Source organism: Dendrobates tinctorius, unplaced genomic scaffold, assembly GCF_039654945.1.
Source record: "Dendrobates tinctorius isolate UK_male_01 unplaced genomic scaffold, ASM3965494v1 ptg000157l, whole genome shotgun sequence".
In the NCBI taxonomy this organism is placed as follows: Eukaryota; Metazoa; Chordata; class Amphibia; order Anura; family Dendrobatidae; genus Dendrobates; species Dendrobates tinctorius.
This window is the reverse complement of record NW_027361824.1, coordinates 10795755-10816905: the sequence shown is the minus strand read 5'-3', so window position 1 is coordinate 10816905 and position 21151 is coordinate 10795755. Positions and strand designations below refer to the sequence as shown.

Sequence of the window (21151 nt, the reverse complement as noted above, 5' to 3'; positions counted from 1 at the left end):
AAATATACAGAGAAGGGAAACATGAACCGTGTGGCATACATATAATATATGTGATACGAGTGGAGGGTCTCTGAATCCCACAAACCTCGTTCTGGCAACTCTGAGCCCAACCCGGATGCAGCAGAAGCCCCCGGGAAGAAATACTGTATAAAGCAGTCGGCTTCCCCCCACACTGTGGACTGCAGGGGAGCAAGACCTTTCACGTTTTCCACATGTACATCAAACACATGATCGGTGCTATTCTCCGAGGTCCTGCACATCTGGAGAACGGACATCACATAGTTAATAACGCACACACAGTGCAGGATGTACCCAAGCCTCAGTGTTCGGGTACCTCTACCGATGACTGCGGGGGGTCCAGGAAGTGTGCCGGTCTTGGAGTCTGGGCGGCAGAGGTTCCCTCATCATTTTTTAACCTTTGCAATGCCACCACTTGATCCCCAGATCCCATGGCAAGTAGGACCTTAAGTTGGCCGCGCTCAGAACCGCTGAACATGTCGAGAATGGGGACAAAACTGTCCACTGCCACCACGGGATACTGCGCTTGGAGCAGGAGACGGCAAATTTTTGGGTCACTGCACAAAATACAGATAGTAAGTAATGAGATGACACAAAGCAACTGACTTGTGTGGTAATTGGTGGGGTCTGCAGGGTTATAACCATCCAGAAAAGGAGTTATAATAATTGGTGGCAATACCCACTGGTGGTGGAAGAGATGCAATACCGGGTGGAGGTGATGTAATACCGGCTGGTGTTGGTGGAGGGGATGCAATACCAGGCTGGTGTTGGTGGAGGGGATGCAATACCAGGCTGGTGTTGGTGGAGGGGATGCAATACCGGCTGGTGGAGGTGGGGGATGCAATACCGGCTGCTGTTGGTGAAGGGGATGCAATACCGGCTGGTGTTGGTGGAGGTGATGTAATACCGGCTGGTGTTGGTGGAGGGGATGCAATACCAGCTGCTGTTGGTGAAGGGGATGCAATACCGGCTGCTGTTGGTGAAGGGGATGCAATACCAGCTGCTGTTGGTGAAGGGGATGCAATACCGGCTGCTGTTGGTGAAGGGGATGCAATACCGGCTGCTGTTGGTGAAGGGGATGTAATACCAGGCTGGTGTGGGTGGAGGGGATGCAATACCGGATGGTGTTGGTGGAGGGGATGCAATACCAGGCTGGTGTTGGTGGAGGGGATGCAATACCGGATGGTGTTGGTGGAGGGGATGCAATACCGGATGGTGTTGGTGGAGGGGATGCAATACCGGATGGTGTTGGTGGAGGGGATGCAATACCAGGCTGGTGTTGGTGGAGGGGATGCAATACCAGGCTGTTGTTGGTGGAGGGGATGCAATACCAGGCTGTTGTTGGTGGAGGGGATGCAATACCAGGCTGTTGTTGGTGGAGGGGATGCAATACCGGATGGTGTTGGTGGAGGGGATGCAATACCAGGCTGGTGTTGGTGGAGGGGATGCAATACCAGGCTGGTGTTGGTGGAGGGGATGCAATACCAGGCTGTTGTTGGTGGAGGGGATGCAATACCAGGCTGTTGTTGGTGGAGGGGATGCAATACCAGGCTGTTGTTGGTGGAGGGGATGCAATACCAGGCTGTTGTTGGTGGAGGGGATGCAATACCAGGCTGTTGTTGGTGGAGGGGATGCAATACCAGGCTGTTGTTGGTGGAGGGGATGCAATACCGGCTGGTGTTGGTGGAGGGGATGCAATACCGGCTGGTGTTGGTGGAGGGGATGCAATACCGGCTGGTGTTGGTGGCGGGGATGTAATACCGGCTGGTGGAGGGGATGTAATACCGGCAGGTGGAGGTGGAGGGGATGCAATACCGGATGGTGGAGGGGATGCAATACCGGCTGGTGGAGGTGATGTAATACCGGCTGGTGGAGGGGATGTAATACCGGCTGCTGGAGGGGATGCAATACCGGCTGCTGGAGGGGATGCAATACCGGCTGCTGGAGGGGATGCAATACCGGCTGGTGGAGGTGGAGGGGATGCAATACCGGTTGGTGGAGGTGAAAGGGATGCAATACTGGCTGGTGGAGTTGGAGGGGATGCAATACCGGGCTGGTGTTGGTGGAGGGGATGCAATACTGGCTGGTGGAGTTGGAGGGGATGCAATACCGGGCTGGTGTTGGTGGAGGGGATGCAATACGGGCTGATGTTGGTGGAGGGGATGCAATACTGGCTGGTGGAATTGGAGGGGATGCAATACCGGGCTGGTGTAGGTAGAGGGGATGCAAAACCGGCTGGTGTTGGTGGAGGGGAAGTAATACCGGCTGGTTGAGGTGGAGGGGATGTAATACCGGCTGGTGGAGGGGATGTAATTCCAGGGGAATGTAAACCAATTCATAGGTTCCCTTTAAATCATCGAAGTTCCAGAAAACACAAATAAATGAAGAAGATATCAAAGGCTACAAGTCCGTACAATATCCACAGACTGGACAATCCTGAGCGCTCACCTGAAGGACATGTAGAACTGATGCAAGGAGAGCTTGGCCAGGCCCAGGAGCTGGTCGGGACCTGGACCTGGGACTTTATTCCAGACCTCGATGATCATGACATTATTCTTCATCCTCTCAAGGAGACGACTTGTCAGAGAGACTGGAGCCACCTGGAAAAGACCGGGCACGAACCATTAACACTATGGACAGAAAAACATTACACTGGTGCTCCGACTCTGATGTCTACAGCCCGAGGACCCCAGCAAACAGCTCCACATATGTCAGCCCCCGGCAACCTGTGAGCTCGACATGTGATGTTCAGCCTTCAAATGAGTTTCTCAGTAATCCCCATCTGTAGATTGATATTTCTGCATTCACAAATTATGTATGTCCTGCAGATTGTTTGTTCTTTCGCCCTTGCTCTGCTGAGTCTTCTAAACGCATCAGTATGTGGAGAGGACGAGCTCCTCCGGACACCCCAGAGAGAAAATACTGCTGAAGCTGCATCCTCCTCCGCCCTTGCTTTCTGTTTCTCCGTTGGGGCACACATCCGAAATCCCCTCCAAAATGGGGTCCGAATGTAATTGTGACGGCAGAACGAACGAGCGCTCTGACATGTACCATTTTCAGAAGTGTACGTCTACAGGAGCCGGGTAGCAAGATGCAGTCTACTACGACGGGGACACAATTCAATGTGAATGCACGATTAACCTGGAGCATTTTGGAGAAGCAGGAAATCATGTGAGCCACGACCACCAGAGCATCATAAGAGCCACGCCAACAGGGAATCCCAAGAGCCACGCCTCAGAGTATCCTGTGAGCCGCATCCCCAGAGCATCTGACAGCCGTGCTCCCAGGATTTCCAGAGAGCCATGAACCAGGGCTTCACGAGTGTCACAACCCCCAGGGAATCCCGAGAGTCATGTCCCCCAGAGCATCTGAGAACCACGCCCCAAGGATTCCCGAGATCCACATTTCCAGGGTTTCACAAAACCCATGCCCCCATGGAAACCCTAGAGCCACAACCCCAGAATATCCTGTAAGCCATTCCCTTCAGAGTATCCTGTGTGCTACATCTCACAAAGCATCCCGAGACCCATGACCCCAGAATATATGTGAGTCATACCCCATAAAGCATCCTGAGAGCCATGCCCCCAGAGAAGCCCAAGACCCTCACCCCTAGGGAGTCCTGAGAACCATGCCCCCAGACTATCCTGTGAGCCACGTCCACGAAAGCATCCGAGAACCACGAGCCCAGGGAATCCCGACAGCCTCGCCCCCCCGGTGAATCTCGAGAGCCACAGCCCGAATGGGAACCCGAGCGACAACCCCAAAATATCATGAAAGCCAAACCCCCCAGAGTATCCTGTGAGTCACACCCACACAAAGCATCCCAAGAGCCACGACCCCAGAACATATGCAAGGTATGCATCACAGAGAATCCCGAGAGCCACACTCCCTGAGAAGCCAGAGATCTTCACCCCTAGGGTGTGCCGAGAACCCTACCCCCAGACTACCCCGTGAGCCACGTCCACACAGCATCTGAGAGCCACGCTCCCCCTGTAAAGTTCTAACAATAAGTAGTAAATATAAAGGCCAGTATCTCCACAACTGTGTGACAGATTAAATATATGGCATACTTTGGTACAGCCGCAATTAAATAAGTGTACACAATGGCCACTTTTCACCTGGTGACGAGCTAAAAACAAGATCTAGATTTCTCATTAATAGCATTACAGACACAAGACCGTGGTGTACATCCGGCCACTAGGGGGCATATTACTAGGTGAAAAACAACTGTTGGCTCCACCTGGTTGGCTATAAGGTCTCTTCATGCGAGAGGTGGCAGACAGGTCCGCCATCAGGTCTTCTGAACAATTTAATTTTGTCTTTTTTTTTTTTTTAATAATCCTCTTTCCCTGGAGGCACAGATGCCTCCACCTCAGGTCACCACATGCACTCCACATTAGTGTACCTCATGGCGGACGGCAATCCCCCCATGGCTGTCCTTGCAAATGTTAGAGGCCACGATGGGGCGAACCTGCTGGCATCAGAAGACTTCAGATGGGAGAGTAAAATCCCCTCCGACGTGAAGATGAAGTATAATGTCCCCCAATGGCTTCTAGTTATGGCTCATCCCCAGGAATCTCCCTGTTCTTTATTTCTCATTAGGTGGTCTTCCCTCCTGGTTTACTGCCCCTTTGTCTTCCTTTTTCTACTTCTTCCTACCCACATGACGGAACCAGATGCAGAACCAGCCGCCTCTCCGTCGTTAGCCCATTTGAGAGGCAGTCCGCGTTTTAACAAATCCTGCAGCCTTCCTGGTACCGGTAGTGCTTACGCTCATTGTTTTCTATGTTCCCTCCCGGAAAGACCCCCCCAGGCTTCTCCCTGCCACACTGGTTACAAGCCAGTCAGCGGTCATCCATGCGGTCAGCCATCTGCTTGAAACTCTCACTCATAACTCCGCAGCTCCCCTTCAGACACTGAACTTGTTCAGATGGGTCAGGTCAGCGTTAACTTACGCAATCAACGGTCTGTGACATAGCGCTTGTGCAATCTATTGCACCTCCCAGAAGGTGCACACGATATGCAAGATGGCCTCCCTTTGCTGCGTCTTGGCCTCTCTGGATTATTCTTGGTACAGAGCCACAGTGGACAACAACGCTTCCCCACTGCCTGAATCCCGCAAGTATGAGCCGATACCAAGCTAGCCTCACCCATGCCAGACTACTCTCAACCATCCTCCATACTCTAACGAGCTGTCCCTCCTTTTGTAATTCCTTCTTTATGGGTGAGAAGAGATCCTCCAGCCCCTCTGACTCCAGGCATCCCTGGTCTGGACCTAAACAGTCCCGACAGCCCTGCTCCAGGACCTGTGAGCCTTGTCTTCTTCACAGAAATCTGGATGGCGTCACATGGGTGACACCTGGGTCATAGAGGTGGCATCTGTCAGCGCCAATATCGTCTTCGCCTCCCTGCCACCAAACACAGTTTTCCTTGCCCCCTCCAAAGGCTTGACCCTGTGCACTCATTTCATTTCCGAGTCTTCAGGTACAAGGAGTCATCTTCCCAGTTCCTAACGTGGAACGTTTTCCAGGGAAATGAAGACCTGATTCAGAAACAATCTCCAGCCTCCAAATCTCCTTGGACTCCTTAATGTTCCTTGGATCGATAATTGTGTCTGACATCTTCTCAGTACCAGTCATTTTGGGGACATGTCCTTCGCTATCGGGTTGGGGTTTTTCTTAATTTCTGAGCCGCAGTATCTCATTGTGGATGGTGTCTTTGTGCTCCATCAGGTTGTTGTATAAGGGTTTTTGGCAGGGTGGTTTCAGTTTTCTGAGGTGGTGCCCTTTACTCAGTTTCACAAATCTCTGCTATAACTTTCTATTTCGTCTCAATGAAGAAAATCAGTGGCCTCCTTGGATGGTCCCAGTTGTCTCCACATAAAGCTTTTTTTTTGTCGGTTGTCAGACCCAGCTCTGCTTCTGGCAGATTGACTTTTACCCACATCAGCAGGTGGTGTCGACCATTACAAGTCTCTTGCCCTGTGGAGAGGTCTTCAACCATCACAGCACTCAGAGTCAGGGGTCTCGGGAAAGAGCCTGCCTCTAGATTAACCTACTGGATTTCAGAACCATCTTCTGTCTTGTTCACTGCTCCTCTCTCTTCAGAGATGTCGGTGAGAAAACAGACCAACTAGTTTACCGTGTGACCTACCTGTACCATCAGAAGGGCACCGAAAGCCCCTTAGCATGAAAAAACGCTCCAGCTCTACATTCTGGCCATGTAAGGATCGGCTGTGGACTATCTGAGCTGAGGAACTCCAGATCTTAAAGAGTGCGTTTTTCCTCCCCGGTGCTAGGGCACCGCTGTTGTGAATCTCTTCCCTCCCGCCTTTATTTCTAGGACCCAGCTATGTAGTGAGGTCCTGAGGACCTTGCAGTAGACACTCTGATCACTCCATCTACGGAGTTTTCTCTGCTCTCCTGACAAGATCTGAACCGGCCTCACTGAGCAGGGTACTCCAACGCTAAACTAGTTAGTCGTTGCCCTGCACTTCCCGCCCTGAACTGCTTTTGCAGGGTCCCATATATCAACCCACTTCACTTCAGCTGCAATTAATGGCGTGGTTATTAATCTCTAGGATCTGTCTGACTCCAATATCTAAACCCTACACTGAATTCTTTTAAGTTGCAACCTCCCGAGCTTTACAATGGACCTGGAGGTCCTATGTTAGCTGGTGTGAACAAGCGACTCCTCTCCCATGCTTAATCAATTCCTGCCTGGATCCAGGTCTCCCTCACCTCCTCATAAGGAGAGTTTTTTGTCCTTGCCCTACTGTTCTCAGTGTATACGGACACCTCACTAGCGGGTTAAACCCTTCCTTCAGAGTGGCTCATGGCGCCTCTTTTTTTCAGGTATTTGGTGGAGCCATGGGACCTTGACGTTGTCCTGTATCTGCTTCAGGAATCTCTCTTGAGCTTCTGCACAGTATCTCCCTAAGGCCGGGATCACACATTTGAGGAATGCGGCCGAGTCTCGCATGTTAATACCCGGCACTGCTGCCGGCACTCGGGAGCAGAGCCTGCGCATGCATGTATTGCTATGCGGCCACACGCTCCGCTCCTGAGTGCCGGCGGCAATGCGGGTATTAACATGCGAGATTTGGCCGTATTCCTTGCATGTGTGCTCCCGGACTAAAGCTCTGTCCGTGGAAGGTGGCATTTCCGGTGGCCATAACCCCAATATTTGGGGTGTCCATGCTTGCTACCCTTCTGCAGGGCTCCCTTGTTCTTCTTAGGACAAGGTTGTCTTATGTCATTTTTTTCTACCAGAAGTGGTCCACATCACTGAAGACATCATCCTCCCCCTCCTTTTCCTCATCTCCAGCTCATCCTCGTGAGTGTTCCCTTCACTGTCTGAATCTTATTAGGACCACCCAATTCAGGGCCATGGTCAAATCTCCACCCATCGGGTCACTGCTAACTTCACAAGGGCAGTCAGGTATTAGGCCTTTATGCTCCAGGCCTGCGAGGCTACTACCTGGGCCTCCGTCCACATCCTGACAACCTCCCACTTTATGGCTTTTGTTGATGCCAGTGTGAAGGATAGAGCACTACAGGCAGCTGTCCACATTGTTGGCTATTGCTTTTCCCCACCCACTGGGTTGCCCCACTGTCCTATGTCCTGAATGCTATCAATGAGAAAATTGGATTTCTGCATTTACCCTAAGGTTCCTGAATACATTGGGGGACACAGCTCCCCCCCATCCCTGGTGTTCCTGCCTCGTGGATCACTTTTTATTGCCTATGTGTTGTTCTTACCCGGGTTCAGGTCATGTTTTATGGTTTCTCTAATAATTTTGACACTTAACTAAGCTGCCTTGTATCTGAGGAGAGGGGATAGCCAACCAGGCGGAGCCAATACTTCTTTTCACTTGGTGTGGAACCTCCTAATGCAGCTCGTACACCCACGGTCCTGTGTCCATTAATGTGAATTTTAGAGTATAAACATCCATCAATTTTGTTTTGGAATGAGCACCTTATTTTACCTGGGAGAAGCTGAAGAGCGGCTGGTCGCTGCCCCACACGATGGCAGAGCGAGTGATTTCCTGAGTAGAGAACAGTTTGCAGTTCAGATACGGATTGCAGATGGAGGAATACTTTGGCTCGCACGCGAAACCCTTGCCTTCCGGCACCATGAGGATGACATGCAATAATAGGCCGCTCTCCTCTTCTGTCGCTAGTACTTGATGGGATGGTGGTCTTTGAGGCTGCTCTATCTGATGGAGGACACGCTGCTGAGCAAGCGGGACTGATGGCGTGGCCTCTGTCTGCCGTACTGGAGCGTCCTCTGTACATGTCGGATCTTCAGGTACAATCACGCTCACATTGGGTCTCGGGACCGATGGAGATGCGTCCTGCACACTTCCAGAAGACTTCTCTGGGATATTTGACAATTCTCTGATATCTCCAGCAATAACCACAGACACCTGAGATTGGAGGGATGAGAAATAATATTTATATGGACTGTGAAAAAAAAAAAAAAATACTAATACTCTTTCCTCCATAACCACCACTAATGTTCCCTCCAGATAAGGAAGGACCCTGCAAGTGACAACTCCTAACACAGAAGGCCGGACATACCTTCAGGGGTCCAACATTCTCTAATTCCCGCTGTTTCTCCACGCAACGCACTGGAAGTGACTGCGATATGGAAAGATCCGGAGAACGGAGAACATCGCGAAGGGAAAGGATGGAACAACCAAGAAGCCCGGGCTGAGAGACAAAGAGTAAGAGGTAAGGACGGCCAGAAGACTGAGACACAGGGTCGAAGGCTGTAAATGATGAGTGGGATCAGGATGTGAAATACAGGAGGGACGCTACCTTTTTCTGGGTGCTCTTCCTCATGAAGACTTGGAAGGTCAGGCCGGTGTCCCACCAGTGCTGGATCATTAGTCCATGGAACAAGACAGGAAACACAAATCTCTGCTGGAATTTCACAACTGCAGAAAAGAAAGTAGAAAGATAACGTAGGAAGACAACGAGGTACATCAGGAGACGAAGATCACTCACCTCCATTTATAATCTTGTTTGATACCAGTCGTGTTATTTCCGTGGCCACAGTTACATCTCCGGTTTTGTTCTTGGAGGACACTGGAAAGTGGAACTCCACAAAAAAGGTTCTGGGGAAGGGAAGACACGGGACATGACAGACGGCAACATAGATGACCAGATCTGCATATGCTGGACCCTATGATAATGTCTCACCTTGCTGATAAGTACCACTGTTTGCCACATATAGAGGTGTGGGTAGGGATCATTTATGGGTGCACTTTCAGCCATTAATAGGATGAGTCCATGCACAATGAGTCTCACTTAGGGCGCAGTCCTAGAGCAGTATAAAGCAAACTAAGATCAGACTGCAATGCTCAGACTGACCGCGGCTCTCCCGACCCGAGGGAGAAGACGCCTGCATAGAAATATATGAAGCCGTCACCCTCGGGTAGGGAGAGCTGCTGGTCACTTAGAGCATTGCGGTCTTTTGTCGGCCCGATTATAAGGCCATCTGACTGCGCCCATAGGGATGGGACATTAAATGCTTGAGAGGAAATCATTGAGGAATTGATCGTGTAAATAAAAACTACTTAAAGCCATAATTAAAGGGATCATACCACAAACAACATTTATGACCCCATCTACATGAGCGTGATAAAGGCATGACTACTAGAGAATCTTCCATGAGAACCTCCAGTGATCACGAGAACAGGGGTCTTGTCTTTGGAAATGGTGGTTATGAATGCGCACTACCGCACCATTCACATGGGGGATGCGGGACCCCAGGTTATGTGATTGATGGGGTACCAGTGGTATTACGGCAGAGAGCCTCATTATCAGGTGACATTTTCCACTACTCTCTGGTTTAGGACTCACTCTTTTATGGCAGGTATTGGTCGCGGAGGTTTTCCCTTGCCGCTTATCTTGCTGGGTGTCACTTGGTTGCTCTCTGGTTTGATCTTTAGAGACTCTACAATGACCCGTGCAGCGTGCATGCGACCCAGTAATGCCAGACGATCAATGCTCAAGTCTAATGTGTCAGATCTTGTCCCGGCTTTCCTCGATCGCTCTGCAGATCTGTAATGTGACAGCATTAGGGTTAGCTGCTTTATGGATAGTCTGTTACAAGACAAATAACTTGTAGTGCAATGAGCAATCACCCAGGACACATGAAAGTGAAGGAAGAATTCACCTACAGACACTTGGTTTAAAGGGTTATTTCTAACAATAAAGTTACCCACATAAGGCTAACTGGCGGACAGGTGGGGCTGGGACCCCACAGATCCTAACAATGGGGCTCTAATTCACCCTGTTGCAATTGTTCGGTAGCCACGCATACATGCCGACGTGTCACTTATTCTCTATCAGACAGCTGGAAATATCTGAGTACTCAGCCAGACAGAGAATAAGTGGAGCGGCAGCCATACATCCAACAGGGCATTTCAGAGCCCCATTTATGGAAATGGTGGGTAACCCAGTGGTGGTCAAGTTATCACAGTAAATGTTGGTAATTACCCTTTATAGCTCCGCAAGTATCGAATAATGGGAATTACCTGCAGGAAGCTTTCAATGGTAACTCTTCCTCTGTGTCCACAGGAGATGATTTACGCTCAACCACAATTTCACGTTCTGTAGTTTTGGTTTGCTTTCTTCTCGACTTAGACAGATCATCATCACTGACAACATCACTGTCATCCAATGTCTACAAAAAAAAGGCAATGTGGGAAAGGTTCCCTTTAACAAGCCATATTTGCAGATAATATATCCTGACATGCACACCTTAGCATCTACAGCACAGGACGTGGCGGCGTCACTCACCGGTGCCTTGTAGAACAGATTCTCCAGCAGGCTCTGGTCGTACAGGGGATCGTTCAGTTCACTCTCATTGTAGAAGTCGCTTCCTGCTAAGGATTCGGGGGGCGAACCGGTCCCATCCCAGAACGGGCTCATGGGTACAGGAGAACTGACCATATACAAGAATAGATGTATCATGGACTATAACCACTGGGGCCCAATGAATCCGATCGCTTGGTCATATCTATCTGATAGATCATAAAAAGCTAAGCAAAAGCTATTACTTAAGGAAGCCAATGAGAATCCAGCTCTAGACGGGGCTGTCTCTCTTAAAGCGTTGCTTTATAGAGGAGGAAACACACACAGCTCAGCACCTCCATGAGCCACAACGTCTCTCATTCTGACGCCGCTGTGTGCGACTACACCCCCCCTGCAGTGAGGCCTCATCAGCTGATTGCCAGGGGCACGTCTCATAAGACAACTTCTTAAAATGGTGACCTGATTTCTTTCTACAGTATAAGCATTTCATACGCTGCAGATTTTGCAAGTTTTCCCACCTACAAAGAATGGAGAGGTGTGTCATTTTCATCGTGGGCACACTTCACCCGTGAGAGACAGAATCTAAACATAAAATCCAGAAAAATCACATTGGATGATTGTTACATACCCTATTTTCCGGCGTATGAGACGACCCCCAACTTTTCCAGTGAACATATTGAGTTTGTAAGTAATTTTCCCAGCAATATGCGCTCCTGAAGGAGGATGACGGAACTCCATATTCTGATTCAAGGATGATCTTTATTTCAAGCTAGAACACAACCGGATTCGACTTCTTGGCGTCTAGAATGTCACGCACATAGATCTGTCTGAACACACTGTATAGCAGATCCCCCTGCGGGTCGTTTTGGGTGGGGGGCTGAAAGATCTGTTTTTCAGACACATCCAGATACTCAGAGATGCAGGATTTTGCACTCTGAGGAATCTAACAAAACCCATACTTCAAATGAAGTTTATGCACAAGTTTTTTCACAAAAAAAAAAAAAATAAAACATTTTTTAAATATTTCCCGGAAAAAAATTTTTTGACAAGTTTTTTCCTTTCTAAAAACATTATAATTATTCTGGATGTAAAATTTCTTTTAAAATGTTATTGAACATACTAAAGTGCGATTTCACACAAAAATGTAAAATCCTACAAACATACAGTATATAGTATAACAAAATTTAAAACTATTATTTTTTCATATTGTGACTATTTCCAAATGCCAAATGGAATTTTTCGATATTTCATTCATGTATATAAAAAAGCCAAAAACAACCTAATATGCGATTCTACACCTGTCAATGTATTTCTTTTATACATCATATACCCTCTATAACATCATTTAACCCATCCGGGTATAATGTACCCAGACGGAAGACCCAGTAGGATTCTTTCCGGTTTAGCTTTTGTATCCTATTCGTACAATTCTTGGGTATTTGCTCCAACGGGGTCACGAAAATATTGAATGTTTTATTATGGTTTCAAACATAAGTGCCAGGATAAGCTCTGTTATAAAAAGCCATTTCATGTGATCGCTATGGTTATCACATGCAAAATTATCAACCATATGACTCAGTACATTACGTCGTACAGTACAGCTTCACTTACACCTTCCTGGTTAGGCGCCCCCACCCCTCACCTCATCATCGGGACCGCTCCCCCCACCATACGCGGCGACCGCAGATTGCTCCGCACCCACCCTATAAGACGACACCCGATGTATAAGACAACCCCCAAGTTTTGAGAAGATTTTCAGGAGTTAAAAAGTTGTCTTATAAGTCGGAAAATACGGTAATACATTTACATGTTATTGCATGAAATAAGTATTTTTTTTGCAATACTACCAAACAGCAAGAATTCTGGCTCTCACAGACCTGATAGATTTTCTTTAAGAAGCTCTCTTACTCTGCACTCATTGCCTTTATTAATTGCACCAGTTTGAACGCGCTACCTGTCCACACACTCAATCACACTTCAACCTCTCCACCATGGCCAAGACAAAAGAGCTGTCTAAGGGCACCGGGAACAAAATTGTAGCCCTGCACAAGGCTGGGATGGACTCCTGACAATAGGCAAGCAGCTTGGTGATACAGCAACAACTGTTGGCACAATTATTAGACTTCCTCGGTCTGGGGCTTCATGCAAGATCTTGCCTTGTGGGATAAGGATGATTCTGAGAAAGGTCCGGAACCAGGCCAGAACTACATGGGAGGACCTGGTTAATGACCTGAAGAGGGCTGGGACCACAGACTCAAACATTACCGTTAGTAAAACTACGCCGTCATGGATTAAAATCCTGCAGGGCACACAAGGTCCCCCTGCTCACACCAGCACATGGCCAGGCCCGTTTGAAGTTCACCAATGACCATCTGGATGATCCAGAGGAGACATGGGAGAAGGTCATGTGGTCAGATGAGACCAAAATAGAACTTATTGATATCAACTCAACTCGCCATATTTAGAGGAAGAAGGACGAGTACAACCCCAAGAACACCATCCCAACTGTGAAGCAGGGTGGGGGAAACCTCATACTTTGGGGGTGCTTTTCTGCAAAGGGAACAGGACGACTGCACCATATTGAAGGGAGGATGGATGGGATCATGTATCGCAAGATTTTGGCCCACTACCTCCTTCCCTCAGTAAGTGTTAGGCGTCGGATTCCTGCGGCAGACACAGGCGCTATTATGATAGTGCCGTGAGAGACGTGACACCGCCGGACGCTAGTGTAGAGGTGCGGTGTGCACAGTGGCCTATGGTTTGCCACTGACTGACGGGACGGTGTCCATCTAGACCTACCGTGCGGCGTTGCTACTGCGGACGCCGGTAAGTGCTGCTGAATGCAGTAGCAACGCCGCACGGTAGGTCTAGATGGACACCGTCCCGTCTTGGACCCTGTCCTGTGACCTGATACCGTGCGTGTAATTTCGCTGAGACCTGTGAGTCTAACAGGCTCGATGTTTATGTTACAGCGCCTCTGTGAGTTAACAGAGTCCGCTCTGCGCACATCGGGTGACGTTGAACCCGTGCACATTATACCGCCATATAGCGCGTCTGCCATTGTCTAGCTGCGGTTTTAACACCTACTGCACGGTGGACCCTGGGCGGCGAACGCACTTTCTATTATTTAATATTTAGTGTGTTCCGCCGTCCCTAACAGTAAGAGCATTGAAGATGGGTCGAGGCTGGGTCTTCCAGCATGACAATGGCCCAAAGTACACAGGCAGGGCAACTAAGGAGTGGCTTTGTAAGAAGCATTTCAAGGTCCTGGTGCGGCCTAGCCAGTCTCCAGACCTGAACCCAATGGAAAATCTTTGGAGGGAGCTGAAACTCAATGTTACCCAGTGATAGCCTCAAAACCAGAAAGATCAGGAGATCTGTGTGGAGGAGGGGGCCAAAATCCCTGCTCCAGTGTGTGCAAACTTGGTCAAGACCTACAGAAAATGTTTGACCTCAGTAATTACAAACAATGTTTTTTGTACCAAATATTAAGTTCTGTTTTTCTGAAAATCTTATTTTGTGCAATAAAATGCAACTTAATTATGTAAAAATCATACAATGTGATTTTCTGGATTTTATTTTTAGATTCTGTCTCTCACAGGTGAAGTGTACCCACGATAAAGATTACAGACCTCTCCATTCTTTGTAGGTGGGAAAACGTGCAAAATCGGCCATGTATCAAATACATATTTTTCCCTACTATATGTATTTCAGATGCTTATTGGCTTTCAACTATAAATATGGGGTTTTCCTTGACCCTGGTGGGGTTCTGATTCCTGGAGGCCCCACAGATCAGTAGATTGCAGGTGCCTCGGGGGCTTGAAGTAAAGAGCGTACGGGGCCAGGACAGCACAAGTACGTGCACTATGTGGTGACCGTTCTTGATGACTGCAGCTCAGTTCCTATTAATTTAAAACGTAGCCGAGTTGCACTGCCAACAACATGGTGCCCAGCTCTGGAGACCGCCGATTAGGGAGGTAACAGGATCAGACTCCACCAATCCAATAGTCATGACCTAGCCAAGGATAACTCATTAGTGCTCAAGTCCAGGAGAGCCCCTTAGGGTCCTTACCTGCCCAGGAGCAGCTCTATGGCCCGCGTCTCACTGGTCATCTCCAGGTCATGAGCAGTCTGGTCCGCTGGTGGTTTTATCAAATTATTTCTTGGCAAAGATTTGTAGATATTCAGCAGGTTTTGATCAATGTGTGTTGTGAGGCTGCCCGATGCTGCCCTAGACGTGCACAGAAAGTCAGAGTAAAAGGGATGGCCACAATGCCTGAGAGGGGTTATTTATCGCCTTTCTCTTCTGCCCAATGTGACACAAGACCTTGCTGTACCAGTGATCGCAGAGGAATTGGTGTGATGCAGGATCCCTATGAATCCTGCCACCTCAGCATCTTTGCTGCCTGCAGAGGAACGGTGTCTCTTCACGCCTGATGTCAAATAGGGCAAAAAATGTTTTTTTCCAGGCAACAGCTGAAATTCTTTTAATAATAAACTGATCCATGTTAACCCCCCGCACAGAACTGGATGTATTACTGTCCCATTCTTCATCACCTGACCGATTAGGAGTGGGAGATTGGCTGCAGCAGTCAAGTGACCGACGAACCGGACATCATCAATTTGGTCCAACAGCACAGCACAACATATCGGCCTCCACGAAGGGACAACGAGGGGAAATAGGGCTCAGTTTAATACTACAAAGACCACCTTGATATTGGAAAGTTTTTTTTCCCCATGTCAGAATAGCCCTTTCCATAGAGCAGCGTCCTGGCTGTGAACCTTCTATATAGCCTGTTACTGGGCGAATACAGGGCTCTGGAGCCATGAAAGAAATCTTGTGTCAGTGTGAAAGAATTACTTATGTAATCACCTGAGAGTTTGGAAACCGTAATGTCCGTCACCCAACACAGGGGGCAGTTCTGAGTCTGCATTAAGGTCCATCTGGGGGTCTGACAGCAGCGCTGACTCAACCATAGCATCTCTCAGTTTGCTGCCCTGATCCAAGAGAGCTGAAAACAGGCAACATGAGTGATATAACGAGACACTTACTGTAATAAAGTCTAAGAGCAAGAAAGACATAAGCCACTCTGACAACACAGATTAAATATGGCTGCTTCACTCCCCCAGGAAAAGCACCATCCTTTATCCATAGGCTTAGTCTGGTATTGCTGTGGAGCGCCACTGAAGCACCAAACACAACCTGTAGATAAGGGTGGCACTGTTTCGGAAATAAGCTTCCACTTTCTTCTAATCCCAAAGGAGCCTTTCATATCATTGTGAAGCCAAAGACTATAGATGTATATATATATATATATCCGTTCTGAGTGACAGGAAAATTTTAGGTCTCTAACCTTTCAGCAAGTCCTTGGCTGCGGGTTCAGTGTTGACACTGGGTTGATACGAAGACCCCTCCTCTGTAGTAGGTATCGCAGCCATCTTGTCCTTAGAGGGGACGTAGTATGACGGGTGAGCACTTTGTGATCCTTCAACCAAACCTCCATTAGGTTCTGCATTTTCCTTGAAGTAAAGGTGGTCTCTGACCCTAAAGAGCAATAAATAGATTTACAGCAGGTGAGTACAGAATTAAATAATACCTAGTCGTAAAGGGATATTCCCTATATCAGCATTGAGGACTACTAGTACAGGGATTCCTGTAATTCGGCAGGTCGCATGCTCAACGTCCTGAATGCTAGTGACCATGGGGGTCCCAATGAGCCCAAATCACCTGGGGGTGGAAACCCTGCTGCTCCCAGACTCCCTGTGATCTGCAGACAGTTTGAGGGGCTTTACCGGCTCCACTATTGGTTGGTGTCCTACATCCTGGCTGATATTGGGGTGTAGGACGGAGCTGCTGTCTTCGTGAACAGGTTCCAGAGCGACAGTCACCTGGAAAAAAAAATGAAGAAAAAAAAAAAAATACCGCTGCACCATAAATGTGCGGCTGACAGAGTCCAACGTTATTTACGGCAAGTATATTACTGTTACCTGTAGTTCTCCCAGTTTCTCCGATGTCGGTGAGACTACCGGGAAGAAGCCGCTGAGTGGCTGTTTCGGGGACAGATGCGAGATGTTGCTGATCTGAGCACGACCAATGGGCAGGTGGTCGAGTTGGGTCAGAACCTCAAAAACAAGAGCCCCCATATCTACATAGAAGTAAAAACAATTAATATGGAGAGAACTGACTGGATATTAACACGGCAGCTGAACGCTCTGCTAAAAAGATGAGGACGGCAACGATTTCTTGTGCTTCAGCAGAAAAAGAAGTGATGACTGACATCCCGCCAGGCCCCAGTCCTGCTCCAGTGTCAGTGCGCACGCTGATCTTCGACAGTGCTCGCTCCAACCAACGGAGGGGGCGCAGTCAATAAAGATAAGGGACTGGCTTCAGTATGGAAAAATAGGGGTGCAGAACCGTGCAGAAAGGCACAGGCCGCACCAAGGTCTCATCTTACTATTAAAGTAGATTTTTCAATAAATATTAAAGGTTTTGTCCGGTGTTTGGGGACGAGTCTGCAGTCACCAACACATGAAGCACTCTGTGCGGATTCTCTGTTGCTGGGAGCGTGACTGCAAGTATGTAATTTGCTTACATGCCGACTAGACGTGCACGAGTGAGGCCAGAAATCTGCAGATTGCATACTTGCAGTCACAAGACCACTTGGTAACAGGACTGGAGAATCCGCTCAGCGCCCCATGCAGGTGATGTGAGGATTCAAGAGTCTGCAGCCCCATGGAGTAGCTGCAGACTTATAGCCTAAGACCAGACAAAACCTTTAAGTTAAACTGTATGTACCTGGTCTGATATTTATAGGGGCTACATCCTACATACGTGTTTATGCAGTTTAATTGGCAATTTGGGGCAACAGACTCCCTTTAACATTCGCTGTACATGCGCTTCAGCCACACTGTGTGGGATCAGGACCGGGGGCTGGCACCGGACTAAGTGCTGGGATTAGGGGGAGGTGGACTTTTTTGATGCCCCTCACACCCCCATCCCCGCCATGTGCCACATGTCTCAGGTCTGCTGTGATAACACACCTGAGGTCCGGCCCTTTTAGAAGACTGATCACTATAATGTACACTGCAATGCTGCATTGTCCTGTATAAGTGATAGACATCGCAAGCGCAAGTTCCTGAAGGGTTTCATTAAAAATGGAAAACACAAAAAAAAATTTTCCATTTAACTTTATCTTCTCCTCCCGAACAAATATAATATAAAAGTTGAAATCCATCCCTTTATTCTGGTAAATCTTAAAAAAACCTGAAAATAGTAAATTTGCCATTGTTGGTATCGCTGCTTGTGCAATCTCCTGAGCGAATAACATATAAGTATCGATGAGCCGAAAACAAAAATATAAGAAGATGACAGGACTGTTGGATTTTACTCACATAATCTCCCATGGAATGATACGAGACCGGTGTCGTCATCAGACTGACCTGCACTGGCTGATCACAGAGTGATGCCGGCAGATCATGTGGGGGGGCTGATCGGGGGGGGGGGGGAACGGGGACAGGGGCGACTGATCGGTGGGGGGGGGAGGACGGGAGCGACTGATCGGTGGGGGGGGGAGGACGGGAGCGACTGATCGGTGGGGGGGGGAGGACGGGAGCGACTGATCGGTGGGGGGGGGAGGACGGGAGCGACTGATCGGTGGGGGGGGAGGACGGGGGCGACTGATCGGGGGGAGGACTGATCGGGGGGGTGGACGGGGGCGACTGATCGGGGGGGAAGGACAGGGCGACTGATCGGGGGGGAAGGACGGGGGGGAGGACGGGGGCGACTGATCGGGGGGGAGGACGGGGGCGACTGATCGGGGGGGAGGACGGGGGCGACTGATCGGGGGGGGGAGGACGGGGGCGACTGATCGGGGGGGGAGGACGGGGGCGACTGATCGGGGGGGGAGGACGGGGGCGACTGATCGGGGGGGGAGGACGGGGGCGACTGATCGGGGGGGGGGGAGGACGGGGGCGACTGATCGGGGGGGGGGGGGAGGACGGGGGCGACTGATCGGGGGGGGGGGAGGACGGGGGCGACTGATCGGGGGGGGAGGACGGGGGCGACTGATCGGGGGGGAGGACGGGGGCGACTGATCGGGGGGGAGGACGGGGGCGACTGATCGGGGGGGAGGACGGGGGCGACTGATCGGGGGGGAGGACGGGGGCGACTGATCGGGGGGGAGGACGGGGGCGACTGATCGGGGGGGGAGGACGGGGGCGACTGATCGGGGGGGGAGGACGGGGGCGACTGATCGGGGGGGGAGGACGGGGGCGACTGATCGGGGGGGGAGGACGGGGGCGACTGATCGGGGGGGGAGGACGGGGGCGACTGATCGGGGGGGGAGGACGGGGGCGACTGATCGGGGGGGGAGGACGGGGGCGACTGATCGGGGGGGGAGGACGGGGGCGACTGATCGGGGGGGGAGGACGGGGGCGACTGATCGGGGGGGGAGGACGGGGGCGACTGATCGGGGGGGGAGGACGGGGGCGACTGATCGGGGGGGGAGGACGGGGGCGACTGATCGGGGGGGGAGGACGGGGGCGACTGATCGGGGGGGGAGGACGGGGGCGACTGATCGGGGGGGGAGGACGGGGGCGACTGATCGGGGGGGGAGGACGGGGGCGACTGATCGGGGGGGGAGGACGGGGGCGACTGATCGGGGGGGGAGGACGGGGGCGACTGATCGGGGGGGAGGACGGGGGCGACTGATCGGGGGGGAGGACGGGGGCGACTGATCGGGGGGGAGGACGGGGGCGACTGATCGGGGGGAGGACGGGGGCGACTGATCGGGGGGGAGGACGGGGGCGACTGATCGGGGGGGAGGACGGGGGCGACTGATCGGGGGGGAGGACGGGGGCGACTGATCGGGGGGGAGGACGGGGGCGACTGATCGGGGGGGAGGACGGGGGCGACTGATCGGGGGGGAGGACGGGGGCGACTGATCGGGGGGGAGGACGGGGGCGACTGATCGGGGGGGGAGGACGGGGGCGACTGATCGGGGGGGAGGACGGGGGCGACTGATCGGGGGGGAGGACGGGGGCGACTGATCGGGGGGAGGACGGGGGAGACTGATCGGGGGGAGGACGGGGGAGACTGATCGGGGGGAGGACGGGGGAGACTGATCGGGGGGAGGACGGGGGAGACTGATCGGGGGGAGGACGGGGGAGACTGATCGGGGGGAGGACGGGGGAGACTGATCGGGGGGAGGACGGGGGAGACTGATCGGGGGGAGGACGGGGGAGACTGATCGGGGAGGAGGACGGGGGCGACTGATCGGGGGGGGACGGGGGCGACTGATCGGGGGGGACGGGGGCGACTGATCGGGGGGGGACGAGGGCGACTGATCACGGGGGGGGACGGGAGCGACTGATCACGGGGGGGACGGGAGCGACTGATCACGGGGGGGGACGGGAGCGACTGATCACGGGGGTTGGGGGCAGTCAGTACCTGTCAGGTAGGAGGCGAGCTGCCGGGGCCCGCAGTGCACCGAGTACCGGGCCGTGGTCCTCAGCTCCCGCTGCTCGCTCTGTGAGGTGTCCCGGGGACGGAGCACGGTCCCGCCGCTCGTCTCTCCCCACCACCGCAGCCGGACGTAGACCCCGCGGGGAGCTCTGGCCGCCGCCGTCCACACGATCTTACTGACGGTGACCCGGAGAAAACAGCGGAGCTGCCCCTGTACGAGCGGCGGCAGAGAGGTGGACGGGGCGACATCTGGAGGGAGAGGAAGCCGCATCAGTCACCGTCCGCCGCCGGCCCCGCACTCTCTCTCTCCTCCGCTCTCACCTTTCTTTCTCCTGCTCCCCGCCGCTCTCCCGCCGTTATTTCCGCGGCTCTTCATCTCGCCTTCCCCGCTGTCATCTCATTTTGCCCGCACGGAAGCTTCTCTCCTGTCTCCTAGCAACCAGAAACTGAGACTTCCGCTTCCGGCCCGCGCATCCAATCGGAGGCGAGCGCGCAGGGGCTGCTGGGAGTGACAGTTGGCGATCCCTGGTCACGTGATCCGCGAGAGGCGAGCTGTCGCTCTCCCAGCAGCCTCTGCGCGCTCGCTCGTCATTATCTACCCGTCCCGTATGGACCCGCGGCTTTCTGGAGTTGTTTTTGCGCGTGTACTGAAGCTGCGGCCTCAAGTTCAGCTGTTGCATCGGACTTTGTTTTCGTTTTGTGTATTGACAGGCAGGACGTGCTGGGACTTGTAGTTCTTTTTCAGCGAGAGCTAATTGTCTTTCAGACCTTTTTATGTAATTGTTAACACTTTTACGTATTAATAAAGTTTTTTTTTCAAAATTTGAATGATTGTTCATTTTGT

At 51.4% G+C, this 21151-nt stretch overlaps 1 protein-coding gene across 1 annotated transcript in view; it reads right to left on the bottom strand.

Annotated features, from left to right (window-relative positions):
• Positions 1–20783, bottom strand: part of C2CD3 (C2 domain containing 3 centriole elongation regulator) — a 68574-nt gene extending 47791 nt beyond the window's left edge. The window contains exons 1-17 of the mRNA XM_073548540.1: positions 20629–20783; positions 20293–20556; positions 16833–16990; positions 16573–16733; positions 16199–16389; positions 15718–15856; positions 14917–15075; positions 10830–10974; positions 10565–10713; positions 9888–10088; positions 9030–9139; positions 8841–8959; positions 8601–8732; positions 8006–8446; positions 2467–2618; positions 335–575; positions 86–260 (exon numbers count right to left, since the gene is read on the bottom strand). Of these exons, the coding sequence (XP_073404641.1) occupies positions 86–260; positions 335–575; positions 2467–2618; positions 8006–8446; positions 8601–8732; positions 8841–8959; positions 9030–9139; positions 9888–10088; positions 10565–10713; positions 10830–10974; positions 14917–15075; positions 15718–15856; positions 16199–16389; positions 16573–16733; positions 16833–16990; positions 20293–20556; positions 20629–20683 (2992 nt within the window). The 5' untranslated portion in view covers positions 20684–20783. The remainder of the gene's footprint in view (positions 1–85; positions 261–334; positions 576–2466; positions 2619–8005; positions 8447–8600; positions 8733–8840; positions 8960–9029; positions 9140–9887; positions 10089–10564; positions 10714–10829; positions 10975–14916; positions 15076–15717; positions 15857–16198; positions 16390–16572; positions 16734–16832; positions 16991–20292; positions 20557–20628) is intronic.
• Between the last annotated feature and the right edge of the window lie 368 nt (positions 20784–21151).